This window comes from Sminthopsis crassicaudata, chromosome 4 (genome assembly GCF_048593235.1).
Source record: "Sminthopsis crassicaudata isolate SCR6 chromosome 4, ASM4859323v1, whole genome shotgun sequence".
Lineage (NCBI taxonomy): Eukaryota > Metazoa > Chordata > Mammalia > Dasyuromorphia > Dasyuridae > Sminthopsis > Sminthopsis crassicaudata.
The window spans coordinates 25,324,868-25,347,330 of NC_133620.1; the positions used below are offsets into that span (position 1 = coordinate 25,324,868).

The following is a 22,463-nucleotide window of genomic DNA, read 5'->3' on the forward strand; positions in this document are numbered from 1 at the left end:
GTCTTTACTCTCCCAGAGCTCCAACCTCATGCCTACATCTGCACGCCAATGGAGTGTTTACCCCTCACAAACTCCTGAGCACCCAAAGGAGAGATTGGGAGGCGATTAGCCAAAGTGCCCTCTCTGTGAAGACGCTTCAGAAGTCGCTTGCAGGGAGTCTAAGAACTAATCTGCCTCTGTAACTGCCTGCCCCAGATGGTGCACAACTGGCTTTTCAGAAATCCTTTTTCCACCAGCCACTGACCCAACTCAGACTTCAGTTCAGACACACAAATGCTTAGAAAGGCTTTTTTGCAGGCCCTGCCACCACCCTTGCCCCTTCACAGAAGATCCGGCAAAACTCCAGCCCCCCAAAAGCCAGAGTAGTGCCCACGTTTCCAAAGGTTTCCCAACACAACAAACAACCAAGAGTCAGAATAGCTACTAAACCGTCTTGGGAGGCAAAGACTGTCTTGCTTTCTTTTTGGTTTAACACACACAATAAGGGGTGAAAGCAACAAGCCAGATTCCTCTGGCTGCCTCCCAGAAAGCAGGAGTCTGTATGAGTCCCACCAGGTGGCAAAGGCAAGAGGAGTCACCGAGGCGGAGGACGAGGCCCTCTGAAAAGGGAGGCGGCCTGTGTCAGCACCCTTCAGCCTGGACAGTGCCACAAGCCTCACTGTAGTGATGGCCAGCTCACAGAGCACTTTATGTGACATCCCCTCCAAACCTCCCAAGAACCCCGGCAGGAAGGAGCCATCACTGTTCACTCTTATACGGGTGAGCAAACTGAGATGGAAATGAAATGACTTGTCCAGATAGGAAAGTGTCACGACGGGATCTGAACTGAGCTCTTCCCGGCTCCGGATCCAGGTCTCTACCCATTGGACCCTTGAGCCATGAGACACCTGAGATCATGGGACAAGGAACCTCACCAGTCATACAGGTCATTCACTGGGTAAAATAGGGGGAGTTTGAGGGGTGCACAATTGGGCTCAGAACTGCCCCTTATCCTCCCCCATAGGTCATCTGAACTCTAGAGTGCCTCAATTTGAACAACACTGCTCAGAAGGGGTTGATAGATCCTGTTCTTGACAATGGGTGCATGTGTGTGTGTGTGTGTGTGTGTGTGTGTGTGTGTGTGTGTGTTTGTGTACACAACCACCCACCTATGAACACACACCCTATTAATCCTTGTGTGCATGTGGGGAATTAATGCGACTTCTCTGTGAGGGGGTGCAGTGCTTGTCTATCTCAAGGAATGAACCTCCACTCTGGAACAGAATTCTAAAATAGTCTAATTTGTTCTTAAAATCCAAATCAGGAATGATTATTTAAAGCAAATTCACTAACTAAGACCTTGGTGAATATAAATTTCAAAATCCTCATCAGGCTAATTTTGTAGTACAAATTGACTTTTAGAGGTGAACATGCGGATTGGAGGGGGTTGGGCTACAAGCTCTTCAAGACCCCTCCCACTTCACACAACCACTGTCACCAGTGGGACGGTGCTGCCTCTTGGAGGGAGAGCCAGCTTCATAGCCAAAAAGACTGGACTCAAATCCCAATCTGTGTGTGGGACACAAATGGTCAGAGGGCTTCAGGGGTCATGGGACATAGAGTTAAAGGAGGAAGGGACCTCAGAAGTCATACAATTCACAGTGAGGAGACTGAGACCCAGCAAGAGTAAAATATGCTCCCAAATGAGAAGTCCCTTAATCTTACCAAAGGTGTATGAGCAACATGCACACACAGACATGCAGTCTTCAAGCAGCCCTGTGTGAACCAGCCCAGACAAGGAATTCAGTCTATTGTCACAGAGATTTGCACACCCTCTGTGCAACAAGACATAAATCATTTCCCTTGGCCTCCATTTTCCACTTTGCAAAATGATCCTCGTCCCCCAGCTCAGATGCCCTGCGAGCCAAGATCTGAGGGAAACTTCATATGGAGAATTGGAAGAGAAAACATTTTAATGTACCCAGAGTGGCTGTGACCTCAGGCACGCCACCAATTTCTCCCAAGTCTCAGTTTTGTCATTTGTAAAATGGTGCTTGGGGTCAAAGGGTCTTCTGGCAGGTGACTAAAGATAGGTATCAAGATTGTCTATCACTCACAGCCACCAGGCCCACTGAGGTTTTGAGGAATAAAAAGAAAAGGTCAAAGGTAGTTCCCACTCCTCAAGGGGCTAACAACATAATTGGGGAGACAGCAAGCAAATAAATAGGTACAAACAAGCTATATGCAGGATATATAGGAAATAATTAAAGAGAGGGAAGGCAGTAGGATTAAGAAGGGCTGAGAAAGGTTTCCTGTAGGTGGGATTTTAGTCAAAGTAGGCAAGAGGCAGAGATGAGGGGAGAGAACATTTCAGGCATGGGGGATGGCCAGAGAAAATGCCTGGTGCTGAGAGTAGGGGTGTCCTGTTCATGGAACAATCTGGAGGCCAGGACCACTGGATTCAGGCATGTAGAGATGGAGGATGAGTGAACCCAAGAGAAGGGAGGAGGCACCTTTTCCAGCTCCCTGTCAAGGAGTCTTTCTAAGGATGGAAAGGCCTAGAACAAAGACTGACCACAGCATGGGAACCAACTGGACCAACCAGTCTTGCTGAGATGGGAGATCTCCTCACAGGGGAGTAGCTGCACAGCCCCTCCCCACAGCAGACACATCAAGCAATCTTGTTGGTCTGTCCATGGATTTTCCTTAGTTATTTGATCTTTTAAAGTCTAAAGCTGGCATTCTTCCTGCCATCCAGAATCTAATGGACCTTCCAGAACCCATCATTGTGTGTCCAGGTCTTTTAAGATAAGTCTGAACTAAACTCAGTTGAAAAAGTAAACTGCTCCCCAAGAGCAGAGAGAATCCTTCCTGAATGGGCCACGTCCCTGTCAAAGGCAGCGAGATCACCATTCGCTCTCCCCCTGATTTCCTTCCTCCTCTCTCCCTCCCTCTACACTGGACCATCCTTCTTCAGAGAGGATTCCCTCTGTCAGCTGGGATGATTGAGCCTATTCTAGTCAATGCTCTTCATGCTCTCAGAAATCAAAAGCTGGAGCATCTTACCTGCATGGTCCCATCTGGGGAGGGATTTTCTCCTTTTATACAATGCTTTGTCAGATGCCAGTGTTCTGAACAAGGGAGCCTGGCAGATGGAGCCTCTATACTGGCCAGCATGGGATCCAATATGCTAGGCCAGGGATTGGGGCTGGGGAAGGACACCTTTCTCCTGCCCTCAGAGGCCTGTCATGTTAGCTCAAAGTAGAATGAGAGAAAAAAAAAAAAACTCTGGGGAGGGTCAACATCTCCCAGGAAGCAGTTCAAGACCGACCTGACTTATCACCTTACCATTGGCCAAGACCCCACTATCAGCTATTTGTCAACTGTTTTAACCCAGGGGAACATTCCTTTACCTCTGGCTGTTGATAGTTGTCTTATTTTTTAACCATCCCCATCCCTGCTAATGCTCAAAATTCTTGCTAATGTTTTTGTCTATAAATAAAGATCTGGAAAAGCTGCAGTTGGGTTGGGGACGAGGGGAGTGGGAGTGCAGGTGATGATGAAAAAGCTCTTCCAGCTGCCAAGAGACCTGCCTTGATTCTGGAGAAGAGATACCGCACAGCCACATCTATGGGTAGCAGGGAGGGAACGTCAGCCCCGGTTCTCCCTGGGCCTGGACAGTGGGCAGAGAGAGGGACAGACAGACAACTCTGGCATTCTCTTACCTTGATGGTTTTTGTCTGGAGCCGGAGTCCATTTAAAGTGTTAATGGCTTTCTCTGCATCCTTTGGATCAATATAGTTAACAAATCCATACCCTAAACTCTGTCCTGTTGAAAGAATAAAAGAAACAGAAAAAGACTTAGTATCTTTAGAAAGAAAGGCAAGACAGCACATTAGCACACCATGACTACGAGCCTCCGCCACAGCCAAATGTGACTCCCGACATGGAGGTTTTCAAACAGTTCCTCCATCACTCTTTTAACTGAAGAAACAATACCCCAATAAACAAAAGTGTGTGTTAAAAACCCCATACAGCAGCAAATCGTAAAGACCAGATGTCACTGTCTTCCACATGCAGGATGGAAGGCACCCCCATGGGCTAGTCTTCCTGGCTGCATGGTTTCATAGCCCAGTGGATACAGAACAGGATGGAAAAGCCACCGTCTAAGACAATCTTCTCATGTTATAGCTCACGTGGACCCAGAGAGGGGATGTCACTTGCCCAGTCTTACAAAGAAAGCATTCTAATTGTCAATGGTGAAATCAGAAGCGAAGTCCCCCGATTCTAGATCCAGTGTTCTTTTCACTGCAGGGAGGCAATCATGTTACTGGATATGGTGCTAGAATTCAAAGCAACTGCGACGTACCCTCAGCCCGCTACTCACCAAAAAGAAAATTTCTCTCCCTGAAAATAGTTTTCCCCCCAGTCAACTAGTGAGAATGTAGCACAAAGGGCAAAGTGAAAGATATGTGTAATCAGGTGTTTGGCTTCTGTGTAAGGAGATGGGGGGCAACGTGTCTACAAAGAAATGACAACAGGGTTCCTGATTAAGAAAAATCACCGCCACCATCAACAAAACGGGCAACCACTCCAAGCTCAAGAATGTGCTTGCAACCGTGCTAATGCTTATAAATAGTCCATCAGTTCTCTCTGCCATGTGTCATCAGCTAAAAATATCATTCAGAAACTTTAAGTCTTTGACATTCCCCCCTTTCAGAAGCACAGCTCTGGGACAGCTACAGGATCTGGTCTGAGTGTCCAGGCAGTGTGGGCGTCAGGCAGGGCCGCCATGAGTTAAATGAAAGGACATCACACGCCAGGAAAGAAGGTTATATAAAGCCTCCTTCAGAGCGCCGGTGATGCTGACGGGAGACCAAACAGCCTGCCACTGCTTCTTGATGAGAGCCCATTTTAGCAGCCAAAATCAGCTCAACAGCTTCTGTTTTGCTGGTAAATGTCTGTGTTGATATTGGTAGTAGGAGGGGACTCTACGAAACAATTGGGTTTGTATCATGAAATTTTTAAAAATTTAAACTAATTTAAAAATCAAATTAAAAAATACTGAAGAAAAAAAATACCTAGCCATACATTCAAGGAGACATTAAGTTCTATTAAGACTCAGAGCACTTCCTTGCAACATTTACTTACACACACACACACACACACACACACACACCCACCATGGAGAAATACAGACATATGTATGTACACACTCTGTCTGTGTATATGTATATGTGAATGTATTTTATAGATCACACACGTATATCATGCAGAGATATGTGTGTGTCACACACACACACACACACACACACACACACACACACAATCAATCAACCAATCAAATTCACCCCCTCTCATCTCCACCCTCTCCCTCCTCACTCTTACTTTGGAAGAATATGGCGGTATATGCAGTATAACTTTCATTAGAAAAATGGGTAGGGGGTCCTAGAGGGGACACTGGGGAGGATGTCATCCACACCACGTGACATCCACTCTACACACCAGTGAGTAATGAGCACTCCACCCTTGCCAATTACACGATTCTCCCTCATTTCAAATGCCTTCTCTGGCTCCATTTTGAAAAGCACAAGAGCATGGCTTGGATGGCTTTGGTTTTAAAACATCAGTTTCTTTTCATTTTGTCTGGGTTTTATGCAGCCAGATTACATCAATCTAATTAAATCTACTTATATCCTGCAATTTTCTCATTTAACTTTACCTTGAAGACAACAGAAGCCATTTAAAAAAAGAGAATCGTGTACCAAAACACTTTTTATCGTCTTTTCTATTTAAACCCATGCTTCCTTTCAATGACTAAGTGCTTACAGACAGTTCCAGACACAACGTGTCGCTATTTTAAATGGCATCCAGGTTATTATCCTTTACTTCCATTGAGCTCCCCTGAAGCACAGGCTTCTCGGTAGGTCACATTTACCCAATGTATTGACCTCAGAAAGGTGGCTGGTTCTAAAGCCAGCACTTCTGGCCCAATTCACAGTGAGAGAACAAGGATGAGGGAAAGAAGAGATGGGAGAGATGGAGAAAGAAGAAAGAAGAGGAAGAAGAAAAGAAAGAAAAAAGAGGGGGAAAGAGAGAGAGAGAGAGAGAGAGAGGAAGAAAAGGAGGGGGGAAAATGATAAAATTACAAACAAGAAGCCAGGAATATTTAGCCACTTATATATATGTATAAAATAGCTAATGTTTATATGGCGCTCTAAGTTTTCCTTCCATACCATCACAACTGCCTCTTTTTGTCATTCTTCCTGACTCACCTTTAACACCTGAAAGAAGTGATACTTTGCTCCCTCCTGACACATAGTCCCCAGTGAGAATTTCTGTGGGAGAATTCCTAACGAGAATTGGTGTCTGTTTCTGGGGAAGACAGGAGTCTTTCTAAAATTAGGCAGACTTCCATGGGAATTAAAATACACCTCTCTTCAAATTCTCATAGAAGGTCAATCACCCACATGCTCTTAGATGGGCACCTTCTGGTGCCCCTAAGAAGATGGAAAACATAAAGAAGTGAAAAGACCTTTGGGAGCAAGGAAATGGGAAGTTGCCCCACCTGCCTCTCACACCTAAATTTCTTGGGAATCTTCCTTTAGGTGCCAAGCAGGAATGCTGGGTGACAGTGGTTGCCATACTGGTCCACCCTTTCCATGAAGACCACTGGGCTTTCCTGAAGCGAATTACTCATCATTTCATGAGGCAACACAAGAAAAGGTTGCCACAAGCCATCAACCCCCCAAAGGCCTCAACACAACAGTATTAAGGAAGCCGATGGCAGACCATTTTCCATAGGGTAAACCCAGTTTATTTGACATGTAAGAGCAGAGGGGATGGAGGAGGACATGGAAACCATAGGAAATGCCACCCCTGGGCTCACTGGCTGACAGGGTCTCTGCTCTAGCCAGCAGGATTTCCAGCCAAAGCACTCAAAGGCTGCGCCAGCCAAAGCACTCAAAGGCTGCGCCATGCTGAAGCTCAATGTTCCCACTGTGCTCCAGAGCATCTGAGCCTCAGGTGAGAGAGAGCTTCCACTTCTATATAGGACAAGGACCAGGCTTCCATCAATGCGGCTCTGAACCCGATCCTATAAAGGTCCAGAATAAGTCTCTAGAATAAGTCTGTTGCTTGGGTAAGCCGAGAGGACCTGGGCTGGACCTTCTTACCTCTCTGTCTGGAATAGAGTGCTTTGGGTTGGTTATAATGAGCAGGTGCGTCTACACGTGTGGAGGGCTGCATTATGGAGCCAGATTAAAGCATCTTTAGTCATTAATTCACTTTCCCTCTTGCTTTAAAAACAAGTGACCTGTTCATATAGACACATAGTCAGTGGGCAGTCATAAAGCACTTACTCTGTAACAAATGCTGCACTAATTGCTGTAAATACAAAGAAAAGCAGAAGCAGGCCCTGCTCTTGAGGAGCTGACAGTCCAGGTATAAAATGCCGGAGGAGCAGGGCTCCCAGCAAAGGTGCGAACCACCCTGAAGTGCTGGACAAGGTGGGACTGAAGCTGCGAGGGGGCACTTCTGGGCATGAGCACAGGCAAAGGCCTGAGGATGGAAATGGAGTGTAGTGTGCAAGGACAGCAGGAGATGGGCCAGACTACCGCTGAGGGCGTGAAGAGGCTGCAAAGAGAATGTTGCAAACTGGGGCACTGGTGGGGCTCCCCAAGCCAGGACACGCCAACTGAAAGACCTGGATGAGCAGAGCAAGTCAGCCTTCTCACAGGGCCATTCTGCCCACCTGGCTCTTTTCTTGTTCTACAGACACCTTGAGTTTCTCCTCTCTCTGCCAAGGTCCCGAGGCCAGGCCAGATGGACACCTGCTGGGCACAAAAACATCAGAGGGCGGCAAGGATCTTAGGTGGATGCTAGAATTCCTGGCTCAGGCTGCAATCCTGTACCTCCAGGCACAATGACAGGATCCCTGGGCAGCAAACACCCGACCACGTGGCTGGGAATGATCCACTCCCTGCCCGTTCAGTCCCCAAAAGCCCATCTGAGCCGCCTTCCTCTGCTGCCAGCTGTGCTCAGGAAAACAGAAATTTGCCCAAACAGACCCAAAGTATAATCAGAGTGGAAAAGATGCTGATGGTGGGGAGAGGAGGACACTACCCAGTACCCGGATTAGGGCCTGGCCCCTGGACCTCCCCAGACTGTTCAGTCCGGTTCAGGTGGTCACAAGTGACCTGGAAGGAGACCTACATGCCATCTTTCACTCGTATGTGTTCTGATATGGGTACAAGGTCATTGTCTTCCCCACCCTTGCCATCAAAGTTCTTTGGGTGGCCGGGAATTGTTTCTATTTTTCCAACCATAGCCTGGCACACAATAAAAATTTAATCAATATATGTTCATGGACTGAATGAGACAAAGCTGGGGGAAATGGGTTGAATCGATTAAGATAAAACGGAATAGGAATAAATCCAAAATCTTGTACCTTAATTTTTTAAAAAGCAAATGAATAGTTGTAGGAGGGTCAGTCAATAAACATCTATTCACTAAATAATAACAACTAACAACAAGGCAGCTAAGTGATCCACAGGGGCTGGATCAGGATGAGCTGAGTGCAAATCCGGCCTCATACATATGCACGTATGATCCTCAGCAAGTCACTTTGTTCAGCTCAGCTTCTTCAACTAATAGTCTCTACCTATCAGGGTTGTTGTAAGATCCAATGAGATATTTGAAAAGCACTTACCATGGGGCAGGGCATACAGCCCGTGCTTGTTTAATAAATGTTTCTTTCCTCCCATTCTTCCTATATACATACATATATTCCCATATATATATATTCCACAGTTCAGCCACAACTCACACTGGAAAGTCCCTCAGAGTTTGGGGTCTCTTCACCTTGGAACATTCATCATCCTTCTCATCCTAGAGCATCCCTCCTCCAGGCTAGCTCGCTTGTCCACTGGAGACTTTCTTCCAGGGTCTCCATCTGGGGGAGGAGCCAACCTAATTCTTTTTGACTTTCTGGATTTCATCTTGCCTCACCTTACATACACTTTTGGACTCCCTTTTGTTTCCTATTTTCTCTCATTATACTGCAAGCCCCATGATAGTAGGACTGGTTTTCCTTTTGTTCCCATCTGTCTGTCCAAGGTTTAGTGCTGGGCCTGTCACCTAATAACAATTAAAATGTGCTTGTTGTTTGTTACCTATCCATGTTATCTAGGGTACCTACTGGTGTCGGCGGCTAAATGACAGCACTGGAACGGGGAATGAAAGCTGAGCAGTGGTCACCCAAAGAAATCTGACCCTTGTGCTAGAGAAGAATGCCAGCTCTGAACTCCAGAAAGGACTTCCGAGCCGTATGCACTAGTCTGGGCTCTGATTTAACTCTATCCATGTGACTTACCACTACCGTATTCTAAGTTTGAGCATACTTTTCCTGTGTTTATTTTTAAGAGAGAATGCTGCTGGATTTTGTGGGAATGTTCTGTACTAACTATTCTTACTATACCCTTTTCAGAAATACCTCTTCTAAAAGCAATTAAGTCAATCTGGTTCTGTATGTGTGTACACGTGTGTGCGCGTGCGCACATGTATACATATATACATACACATAAAGAGACACAGACATATATATACATACACATAAACATATATATGATTGTGTGTACACACACACACACACACACACACACACACACACACACACACACACACACCCCAGTGGGGGCTCAGGAGAAAACTGCATTAGAAATTTAACCCTTCTGGATTATCCCTAAAATCTTAAAAGTAATCAATCTCTGGAGACTGGTAAAAAAGTAAGCTAGGGGAGTGAGGCTAAAAGAGGCTCCTAGTCTGAGGCAGAATCCCTTCCCTCAAAGATCTAACCCCCAGCCTCCCCACTGGGGTGACTGAGTCAGGAAGTGGCTTGGCAGAAAACACATCAGCACTGGGGAAGGTTCAGAGAACGCACACAGCTGCCATAGAAGGCAGATGCTCTGGGGGATGGGCTGAGTCAGACAAACAGTGAGCTCCCAACCCACCCTCACTCTTGCTGTCTCACCCAGAACTGATATCCCAGTTTGAATTTCAGCTCCTACAACCAACTTCCCACTCCTCTCTGGGGCTCTGGAGCTTAGAAAAGTCACACGCCTTGAGATGAGCTTTGCAGGATGGATGGATTTGGGCAGGAAGAAAAATCGAGTAGAAATTCAGCTCATTCTTTTGATGATGCTAGTGTGGATCCTGCCATACACAATGGGGGCATGGGTTGCTCTCCTTCTCTGTGCTATCCCCTTGGCCCCTTTCCATCTTCCTTTTACCCATGCTTTCAGGTGGAATACCAAAGAGCAGGCAATCAGATTTTAGAGACAAGGTATTATAGATATATTTGAAAAAAAAAAATGAAATAAGCAGCCTGGCAAAATGAAGAGTCAGGAAGAGCTGGCTTCAAATCCTGCCTTTTATCTTTATTGGCTCCTGACTGGAAGTTACTTAATCTCAGTTTACAATCTGCAAAATGAGTGAATCATAACCAATCAAAATATCATTTTCATTTGTTTGTCGCTAGATCTTAACACACAGTAAGTGCTTAATTAATGCTATTCATTTATTTGATAGAGCCTTAATTCTATTTCTTTTCTTACTGTGATAGATTAGCCATTTTTTCAGTCATGTTCAACACTTCATCATGACCACTGTGGAAGTTTTCTTGGCTAAAATAGTAAAAGTAGTTTGCCATTTCTTTCTCAAGCTCATTTTATAGATGAGGAAACTGAGGCAAACAAGGGAAAAAGAGTTGCCCAGGATCACAATCTACTATGTGTCTGGAGCAGGATTTGAACTCAGGGAACACAAATCATCCTGACTGCAGGTCTGGCACTAGCCACTGCACTGTCTAGCTACCACAATTTCATTTGTATAGAAGTTTAAATAAGATGATGGATGAAAAGTTCTCTGAAAGTCTTGCAGCATTATAGAAATATCAATTATTACTTTATAAGAATGAAATAATTTCATCTACATGAAAATATCATCACATATGCATACATATAGGTGGATGGATGGACAACCTTGGATGTTAACCTTGTTATCTCAGTGGACAAAGTTCTAGGAAATAGTTGCTGATTTCTAAGGTTCCTTTTGCCTCTCTATTAATGATCTGTAATAAGAGTAGCAGCTCATGCTTTTAACCACAGCCCTATGAGGTAAAGAAATGTGAAGATTATTATTATTCCCATTTTACAGATGAGGGAACTGAGACTTATATAGTTCAGTGAATCCTGCCATTATTAAAAAACCCCTTTAACATTCCAAACACACACACACAGAGTTTCAAGTTAAACAGTGTCTATCTTCCCTGTGTCTTATATTCTACTGAAGGAGATAATATTCAGTTATATGTGTCTATACACATACATGTATACATGCATACATAAACATATAAACATATACATGCATCCACACTGTGGTATAAATTCAAGGTGAGGGTGAGGTATTAGCATCTGGAAAAGGGGAGAAGGGAGGAAAGGCTTCAGGTAGAAGGTGGTACTTGAGCTACCTAAAGTGATCCCCCTTCTCCAAGCTAATAAATGGAAGAAATAACATTCAAATCCCGCTCTTTTGTGCTTTCTTTTAAATACAATCCGAAGAATTAAACCACTTTTTATTTGTTCTTCCATTTCATGAGAAAGACAGATCACAAGAAAAGGAACTGATTATCTAGAATGGCTAAAATTGGCTTTTTAGGGCACTCCAAAACACTTATGGTATGTCCTTAGGCCCCTTCTTATTCAGTTCCACCTTCCCAAGGCACCATGCTCAATTCCTCAACAAACATCTTATGAGTTTATCACCTTTTGCTAAGGACTGGTCATAACAAACATATGAACCAAAAGAGAGACATCTTGTACCTGAATCTCCTCTCCCATGCACCTGACAAGCAGTTATCCAGAATCCTGGATTCGGAGCTAAAATGGGTCTCAAAGTTACAAATGAGGGTGAGCCCCTTGCCTGGGATCACAGGACTAGGATGTCCCCACATACGCCTTCCTGGTTCCCTGTTTAATGTTTTATATATTTTACAATTGAAGGTGAGCCTTGCCTTGGATCACAGCACTAGGAAGTGTTCCCACATACGCCTTCCTGGTTCCCTATTTAACACTTTATGTATTCTACTATACTTTATATACTAAAACATGGCGCCTCTGCTAGAGGACCGGACCGGTGAGGAAGTCACTGTATCCCAAGGCAGCCCGTTATGTCTTGGATGGCTCTGATAGGGGTGTTTTCTGGAAAGTGAGGCCTGGTGCGTGGGGGCACCAAGGTGGGGCCTCAAATCAGGCTGTTAAATCCTGAGTATGAAACTCTTCGCCCCTCACCCCGGCCCAAGAGATCTAACATCTTCTGAACCTTCACTGCTGTCAACTCAAAGCATTTAAACCCGAGTAAGAAGCTGGCCTGACAACGAAGGTTAGCAAAGGAGTGGAAGGTGTCCGTGGAGGAATGAATCACCGACATAAATACCTTCTGCGGCTTGGTGCGAATCGCCCTTAGCCAAGGGAGGAACGGGGATAGGCAGAGGGTGGAGAGGTCTCGGCCTCTCCTAATGGACCTAATGCTTAGCTGCTGTGTGACCTGGGGCAAGGCCCTTCCTTTCTGGGCTCCAGTTTCAGACTCTAGGGCCCTCAGAGGCCACTTAACTCATCCTGTCCCCAATAAGTCACCTTACCTGTCAGAAGAGGGGACCAGATGAGCTAAGAATACCTAACGCTGGCATTTTATAGCTTCCCAAGCAATTTCACTCATTCTTTTGCAACTGGTCTTCACAACCTTAATCTGGGTAGACATTATTATTCCCATTTTATAGAAAAAGAAATAGAGGCTCTATGACTGGGGATTCTTAACCTGGGGGTGCATGAACTTAAAAACAAATGCTGATATTGGGATTTCGATATCATTTCTTTCTTTTGGGACCTTATGTGTCTATTTTATGCATTTAAAGATGTGATTCTGAGGAAGAGTCCATGGGACCTGCCCAACCAAGGTGAAGAATCTCCACTCTGGGAGACCTAGAGACTCATTCAAGGTCAAGGAGATGGGAAATGCTGCTGGGAAATGCTGCTCAGACAGTCCAAGAAGGCCAAAACAAGCAGTCATCCTTCCACTGCAGCACAATGACCCTTATCAAAGGCTTCTCTTCACTAGAAGAGTCTTTGACTTCATTAACTCACAAATTTGTTCAATAACTATGACTAAGATCTGCCATCTCAAAAAAAGTACACGAGGTCCTAGAGAAGAGACAAAAATAATTAGCAGGTAGACCCCGATCTCACAGAAAACCTTCACATCTCGCAGGGCGAGATGTGACTTAGCACCTAAATAAGGCCGTCAATATTATTTTTAAAATAATTCCAGTGTAGATTGGAATAAAAGCAAATGCTAAGGGGAGGTACTTGTTAAATGAGGGCACCAGGGAAAAGTCATCAATTCCTTGGGAATTCTTGGAAGACTTCCTGAAGATACAGAGTTTCAGCTAAGCCTTGAATTATAAAGGAAATAATGACAGTGGTAGGGACATTAAAGGCATGGAGGCTCCAGGACCTAAGAAGTGGTAATAAAATGGAATTCTATACCTGTGTTCACTACGCTCAAGCTCCAGAGAAACAGGCCTATTGAAAGCCTGGAAGAGAGGGACTGCCCAAAGTCAGATAAAACTTGGATTTAAGACTTTTTTGGGGGGAGGATAGGGAAGCAAAAAATCTTGTTTTTTTAAAACACTATTAGTGAGTTGAAACAGAATAAGCTAGGTTAATATATATTCCTCTATTTTCACCTCAAACTTCTAAAAAATCATTTTGGCATTTTAAAAATAGTTGTTAATTCAAAGGTAGTAACTTAATTGCTTAACTCCTTTTTTTTTTTTTTTTTTTTTTTTTTTAAACCTGGGAATCTTTTAATTAACTCTGCAGCTTTTTATCACTTTGAATCAAATCCCTCTTCAGGGATGTCATGGAAGGGATTCGTTCTTCATGGAGGGGTTGGAGCAGATGTCCTCTGGGTCCCTTTCTCTGAAGGACTGATTCTATTAGACTTACTTTATGCTTACTGATCAGCAAATAAACCATTTTATGTGGAGAGGAAAGGGAGCCTAACACAAACATATGAACCGGAGCACTTTGAGAATACAGTCCCTATCGAATGAGGGCACATGGCTCATTAGCACAAATAGTAGAACTCAGGCCAGAGATCTGGGTTCAAGTCTAGAATATGCCATTTATTTACCAGCAGAGTGATCTCAGGATTGCTCATTTTCCTCATCTGTCAACAAAAGGCATTGGAAAGATGATCCCTAAGGTTCCTTCTGATATAGAGGGCCATAGAAGGATCAAAGAAAGGCTCAGACCAGTGATTTGGGTTGTTCTGGGCAATGATCGCCTACAACAGAGAGCTGGTTTCTAATTTCATCCTTGCTTTATTGGCCAAGGAGAGTGAAAATTACCAAAAAAATGGCTAACAGGATGATATCCAAGAAACATAGGGAAACAAAAAGAAAGGGTCTCATCAGAACACATTCTGAGTCACATCACCAAAATGAACGATATCCTCCGATACATTATGAACTGGCAGATGTGATCTCTTAAAGATGGTAGAGAAAGAATCATGCAATGTAGGAGAAGGGAAATAACGAAAATTTTCAAGAAACAGAACAGAACTGTGAGCTTGACTTTGATTAAACAGATGGTCAGTGACTATCTAAAGAAGAATACAGTGATCACAAAGAGCTGTCATGGCTTCCTGAAGATTGGGGTAATGTCCTATTAACCTTCTTTCTTTTGATAGGGTAAACTAACAGATTAGAGGGATGCTATAGAAAGAGCTGACATAGACTTAATCTAAGCCCTTGCTAAAGCTTCTGCTGTTATATTCTGGTGGGAAAAGATGGCAAGATATAAACTAGATGCTATCCCAAATCATTGGGACTTGGTGAGTAGCGTGTAATGTTTCACTATATCCTGACAAGAAGAAGTCTGGAGAGCAGTTCTCCAAGCATCTGTGTCTGGCCCTGTGTTCTTAAGTCTTTTACCAATGAGCTGGATAAGGGCATGTGGTATATTTATTTCACTTGCAGATGATACAAAGCAGGATGAGTTCAAGTTCAAGAACTTAACATGCTACAGCACTGGCTGAATCTAACAAGATAAAACTCAATAGGCATTGATATAAAGTCTTATACCAGAGGTTTAGAAAATCAGCTTCACAAGCATAAGATGAGGGGGGAATGGAGAGACAGCAGTTTGAAAGAGACCAGAGCCTTTCAGTGAATTGCAAGCTCAATGTGAGTCAGCAGCATATGGTGGCCAAACGGCTAATGTGATTTGGGATGCATTAAACAAGGAATAGTTTCCAGGATCAGGGAGGTTACAGTCCCAAGATCCTCCGCCTTCATCAGACATCTGATGTTCCATATTCAATATAGCCGTGAGTCACATGGCTAAGTCTGAGAGTCCAAAGAAGGGCAGCTAACATGGGAAACGCTCAAGTCCCCATCATGGAAGGACTATTGGAGGAACTGGGGATATTTACCCCGGAGAAGAGGAGATATAGGGTGGACCACAGGATTGGAGGCAAAGTGATGTCAGAAGTCATATAGTCCAAACTAGAATGGGACTAAGGTCCAGAGAGTTTAAGTAACTGCCTAGGTCACCAAGATAGCCACAGCATATGAAGGAAGTCATACGAAAAACAGACTTAGTCCCAACCAGAAGCTATGGGTATCTATTTCCAAAAGGCAGAGTGAGGTCCAATGTCAAAGAAAACTTCCTATTAATTAGCTCTTGGGAGGTGACTGGAGGTTAGACAGATGATTAGGAGGAGGATTCCTTCGGGGACACTAGTTGGGCTGATTAGCTGGACTGGTCCCTTCTCACTCTGATAAGTCTACAATCCTCAGCCGGGACCTTCTGGCTTGATGTCTTAAGGCCCGAGCTCTGACAATCTAGTCTAGTCCAACATAAGGCTGTTCTCAGAGGAGGAAGGTGGGATGCCATCAAAAATGACTACCTGTGTGGGGCTGTACCTGAAAAGGCAGATATTCTGAGCACCCCGTGCATATACAAACACTATTCTAGAGCATGAGGATGCAGCTGCTAGTGTCATTAAAAATAGAGAGAAAGAAAAAAGGATGATGGCTATATATATCCCAGGCCATGGGGAGGGCTTCTAGTCTCTTAGAACTCCCAGCTGTAAAAGGGGCGTATCCCCTCCTGGGCAGTGCCCCTGCACCCAGGCAATGCTCACCTGTTTGAAGACAGGGGCTTGGGGTCCCATGCAATCCCTTCTGATGAGTTTTAGGATAAGATTCCAGCTCTGGACTGGGATGGCCAAGGCATCCTAAGAGGCGTCTCTCAGCTCCTCAGTTCTACATCTGAGTACCAGACAAGAGGCGCTTGAACAACTGGGACCATCACTGACTCCTCTGTAATAGAGCTCTGGCCAGTTTTTCCATGCCCTAGGCTAAATCCAGATGTTTATCCTTGGTGCAGTCTTCTAATCACCAAATGGCTAAGGGACACAGAAGAGAAAGGCCAGGAAAGTCAGGAGTGCAGTATGGAAAGGAATAAAGATACAGCTGGTCTGAGCATTCTCAAAATGGAGGTTCTGAAAGAACTAGTCAATTAGACAGAGAGGCTGCAGAGGGGAAGGATCCTTCCATTGGGAAGTCCTGAGTGAAAAGGTTTCTGCGGCAGAGTCAAGAGTGTATCCTGGAAAGCAATCATTTTTTTCCTATTCTTTTCCAATTAGGAAATTTCCTTTCTTCCTTCCTTTGTCCTTCCTTCTTGAATTATTATTCCTTTTTAAAATCACAACTTTCTTTTAAATTCTATGTAAGAGGGAAAATATGCATGCACGTATCTATAATTTGTAAGCCTGGGAGATGGCTCTGGCAGAACTAAGAATCTGGGCTCTGGAAAATCAAAAAGACAGTCACCTGACCCAATTTAAGAACACTCACCTAAGGTCACTCATTTTTCAGCTACATCACATCTTCTGAATCACTACAAGTTGTAAGTAGGTTGCAATATGCATGGGGAGCCTAGGTTACACTCTTTTAAGGACTGATATAAGGCAAACATATTTTTTTGCCATAATTCAGGAGAATGAACAATAAGAATAATACCAATGAACACATATTGATGTAGTATTTTAAGATCTTCTTGTCTGGATCTAGGATGAAGGGTGCTTTGAGATATGGCAAGGTCCCTCTGAACAGACTGGCTGGCAGTCCCTGGACATTCTGGAGAATACTGCTAGAATCTTAAATTGGAGACAGTTTGTAAAAATAGGAGTATATCAAAACAAAATAATGTGTAGGGGAAAAGTACTGACTTAAAATTGGAAAGGAGGGAAAAAACCAATATAAGAGATATACAGGGAGGTAAACCTAACTCCCGTTGTTAAAAACAAATAAATTAAATAAAACAAAATAAACTTGTGGCACAGTGAATAAGAAAGCACCATTCCACAATTTACTCCTTGCAAGAAACAGCTAAAAAGTAAAAGTAAGCATAGATTCTAAGTACAAAGCTGGAAAAACAATGACTATACTTCAGGTGGACCCAAAGAATCAGAAGTTGCAATCATGCTATCAGAAGAAGCTGAAATAAAATTCATAATATCAACAGAACAATCAAGAAAATCACATTATGCTTGAGGGATCCATAAGCAACAAATCAATATCAGTATTAAACTTACATGCAACAAATGTGATAGCATCCAAATTCATAAATAAAATTTAACTGATAAAAGAGATAACACAATAAAAGGAAACTTTAATGTTCCTCCCTCAGAGCTAATAAATGTAACAAGAAGACAGACAAAAGACAAAATACAGAACTGAACAAACTTTGAGAATTTAGAGCTAAATTATTTGTAGTGCTTTCTAAAATATAAATATATTTTCCAGTACCAACCACATGACTTTTTTTTTTTAAATAAAAAGGCTATGTATTAGGGCACAAAATTATAAATATTAAAAAGCAAAATGTTGCAAACATCCTTTACAGATCATAATGGAATTAAAATAGCAATGAATTCAGGGGGCACCAATGAAAGACACAGGCTTAAGTGAAGAATTTTTAGTGAAATCTTAAATGACAAATGGGTTAAAGATTAAATTTTAGATAGAAAAATAACTATGTAAAAGGCAATGATAATGATAACATACAAATATTTCAGAAATGTAGCTTAAATAGTTGTTAGAGGAAAAAATTATATTCCTAAAAATATACCAAAAAATAACAAAACAACTCTTAAAAAAGCCCTTTTACCTTTTAAGCACAGGGGCAGCTAATCAAGATTTGAGGACAAAGAGACGGTGAACTAAACTAGGAATGCCCAAGGATAGTGTTTATCCCCCATTAGATTTTTGAGCTCTTTGAGGACAGGCCCGTCTTTGCTTTTCTTACAGCTCTTGGTAAGATGCTTCACACACACGTAGGTGCTAAATAAATGCTGGATAAACTAACAGAATCAAGTAAGGGCTGGATCCTAACCAGACTTAAATTCTATTTTACTCCAAACTAGGGAGCATCTAAAAATAAATGTAATACATTTGGTGTTTACTTCTTTCCCCTCTTTTTGGGGGGCAGAATTCTGAGTTTACGTGATGCAGGGAGATGTACTTTAAGTCATAGGCAGGCAGGGTCTGGGGGGAATATATGTAAGTAATGGGGCCAGCTGTCTCCCATACCTGAAATGCACTTCCTTCCTCTTTCTCCCAAAGTTCCTTTCTCTTTAAGAGTCAGATGGTATAGTTTCTAACAACAAAGTCAGGGAGTCCCGAGTTCAAATTTTACCTGACATTTTTTTCTCAGGGATATAATTTTTTCAGAGGACTACTCAGGCTTCATTTCTGAAATATTTGTATGTTATTGCTATCATTGCCTTTTACATGATTATTTTTCTGTTTCTAAATAAAGAATTTATTCTTTGATCCATTTATTGCTTAAGAGTTCACTAATAATTCTGTACTTTTTCTTTTGTTGGTGCTGCTCCCTGAATTCACTGCTATTTTAATTGTATTATTATCTGTAAAGAATGTGTTTAGCATTTTGCCTTTAAACATTTGTTTATAATTTTTCTGTGCCCTAATACATAAGTCAACATTTATATAAAATGTCATTTGGTTGAGAAAAATATACAACAAACACGCATACATATATATAAATATATATACATATAAATATATACACATACATATATACACATACATACATACATACATATGTATATATGTATAAATGTGTATGTGTATATATACCACTCAGAAGGCACCATAAATAGCTGGGTAAATCACTTAATTTCTCTCAGATTCAATTTCCCCACATGTAAAACACATAATAGCATTTCACAAGTCTGGTTTCAAGATCAAATGAAATAATAAATTTATAGCACAATATAAACCTTGAAGCTCTAGATAAATGCTATAATTAGTATTACTATCACAACTGCTAGTACTAGCCCCTTCCAAATGATTATGTATTTAACTATTTTGTACATTTTTATTTATATACTTTACAATCATATCATATTACATTGTTATATGTATCTGCCATTAGAATATAAATCTCTTGAGTACAGGAGTTGGTTCTTTCTCTCCACCTAGATGGCTAATTTGGTCTATAGGAGGAGATTATTTAATAATGTCTGTTAACAGATTGATTGATGAGAAAGAACTGATGATGCTGCAGAGGCAAGAGGGACAGAGACTAGTGGAATCGGGGCAGTGGGACAGGAATTGTTTCTACTGCTGGACTACTCGAGATCTGGGCAAGGATGCTGGCTTGTTAATGATTCCTGATAATTGCTTTCAAAAGTACACTATTAAAATTCATATTTAGATTTATTCATTTTATGAAAAGTAATACCATTTCAAAGTCTGATTCTTTTTGTACAGCAAAATAACTATTTGGATATATAGACATATATTGTATTTAATTTATACTTTAACATGTTTAACATGTATTGGTCGACCTGCCATCTGGGGAGGGGGAAAGGAGGGGAAAAACTGGAACAAAAGATTTGGCAATTGTCAAAGCTGTAAAATTACCCATGTATATATCTGGTAAATAAAAACTATAATTAATAAAAAAAAGTACTGCCTTCCATAAGTCCTTTTCCCCTAACTGGTCCCTGGTTCCCTTATAATAGTGACAAATCTTTAAGGTTTACAATATACTTTACATTCTCTTTCCTTCTTTTTTTTTTGTTTCTTTCTTTCGTTTCTCTCTCTCCCTCCCTCCCTCCCTCCCTCTCCTTCTCTCTTACATTTATACATAATGTCATATGATCTTTACAATAACCACAGGAGGCAGGTGCTATAATTGTGTCCATTTTACAGATAGGGACACTGAGGCAAGCAGAGGCCCAGGGAAACACAGTTACATTTAAACTGGAGTTCTTCCTGACTCTACATTCAGTGAGCAGACTAGAATTGTCTTTTCCAAGTGCATGGGTGTCCACGAGATTTCCACAACAAGTCATGAACAAATATGGCAATAAGAGAGAACCCAAGAGAAGGTACCTAAGAAATCATCCAGACTAATCTTCTTCTGTTGCTTTTAAGGGAAGGAGATCCAGAGTTCTCCAAGAGCACACAGGGGGAGGGCAAAGTCAGGTTTCAGACTCAAGGCTTAGTGAGTTTCAGTCTCTTTCAATCCTACCTGAGCTCAGATCACAGTTCTTGCATAGACTGCCATGTATGATCTTGAGGGGGTCCCTGTTACCTCATATTTAAAGGGGGACCAATGACACTTTGCACCTGACTTTTGGGTCTGGATATCTGGAATTTGGAGGTGCTCTTTTTTGGGGAAGGAAAGAACAAAAGAGAATCCTTAAGTAGAATCACAGATTTCTGGAAAGGGCTTCAGGGACCCTAAAACACTCCCATTTTAAAGAGGAGAAAAGCTTGGAGAAGTGAATTACTCAACCAAGGTCACAGAGGGACAGAGTGGGAGAGGTGATATTTGAACCTAGGTCCAAGGTTCTACCTGGTTCTCCATGGCCTTTCCTCAGACTGCTGAACCCCATAGCCATCAGGAGACTGATGAACGGCCCTGCAGAGCTCCAGTCTCTCCTTATACAATTAAAAAAGACAGAAGAGGGAAACTGTAATAGAGACTGATCCGGGACAATCGTCCTGTCTTATCAGCTCCATCACATAAAGGCACTAGATGGGAACTCTTCTCAATCTCACTCTGCCCCAGGAGGTGGGCTCCCCCTTCCCTGAGGGTCTTCACCCAGAGTTTGGAGCAGGGGGTCCTTATTCAGCTCTCCGCGTGATCTCCAGCAGCTGAGGGAAGTCATTTCAAAGCCGTCACAGCCTGGTCATAGACCCAACAATGGCAGGCGAGGCTCAAAATGGAGGCCAATCACTGGAAGTGTCCACAATGGCTTCCCATCAGGGACTCCAGAGTGAACACCTGAGTTTGCAGCAGGAGGAGCAGACCTGGCACAGTGGATAAGCAATGCCAATGGTGAAGAAGGAAACCTCCTCTGACCCATGGCCATTCTGCGCGGCATCTCTCGGTTCAGTCTCTGGATTAGACCAATCTGAATGTGACTCAGGCTTAGAGAAGGAGCTCAGACAAGGGAGGCCCTTGGGGGACAGCTAATCAGGGCATGAATCCCTCCCTGACAGCAGCAGGAGGCCTTTCAGACTCCACTCAATCACCTATGGTGACAGAGAACTCACTACTTCCTGAGCCAGCCCAATTTGGTACAGCTCTGACTGTCAGGGTGCTCTGCCATGGGCTGGGCTGAAGCCGGCCTCCCTGGGCCTTCCCACATGGTCCAGGAAGCACCGTCTCCGCCGGCGGCTTCTTCCCCAATTGGAAGAGTTTCTAATTCTCAGAGAGTGGCTGCTTGGACTAAATCCTTTCCCCCACAGCCTCCTGGCTCTTGTAGGTCACAGGGAGGAAAGGGGGCCTGCCCTAAGGAGTCAGGTTTTCCATGGTCACACAGCAGTTCCAGGTCTCCCCTGGCCAGGGGACCCCCCTCCTATTCTTCATTAAGAGAAATAAATCTAAAGAACCATAATTGGTGCAGCCCCCTCAAACCATGCTCACAGAAACTCATAAAGAGAACAGGGAAAAATCAAGTCTTTTTAGCTCATGCCTGACATGTTACCAGCCACACGGGCTTGGTCAACAACAAGTCATGCCACTTTTGACAGGATCACTAAATTGGCCAGTAAGGGAAATGCTGTAAAGACCATTTAATTAGTGGATCCCAACCTGGTCAGATGGCTAGATTCCAAGAGCAGGTGTTAATGGGTCTTAATGGGTCAGGGTCGCTACGGAAGGAGGGGTCCGATGGAGCGCCCAAGGACATGGCACTGGGGTATTTTCCCATTTTTATCAATGACTTGAATAAAGGCATCCAACTGACAGAAGGCAGAGCAAGCTGAGGGGGAGAGCCAATTCAGTGGAGGGCAAAGTACTAGCCCCCAGAGCTGA

At 43.2% G+C, this 22,463-nt stretch overlaps 1 protein-coding gene across 9 annotated transcripts in view; it reads right to left on the reverse strand.

The window, feature by feature from the left end:
* ELAVL4 (ELAV like RNA binding protein 4) overlaps positions 1 to 22,463 on the reverse strand; it is a 134,070-nt gene that overhangs the window by 23,436 nt on the left and 88,171 nt on the right. For all 9 annotated transcript variants that reach the window (XM_074265986.1, XM_074265981.1, XM_074265982.1 and 6 more), the window contains exon 3: positions 3,705 to 3,808. In XM_074265986.1, the coding sequence (XP_074122087.1) occupies positions 3,705 to 3,808 (104 nt within the window). The remainder of the gene's footprint in view (positions 1 to 3,704; positions 3,809 to 22,463) is intronic.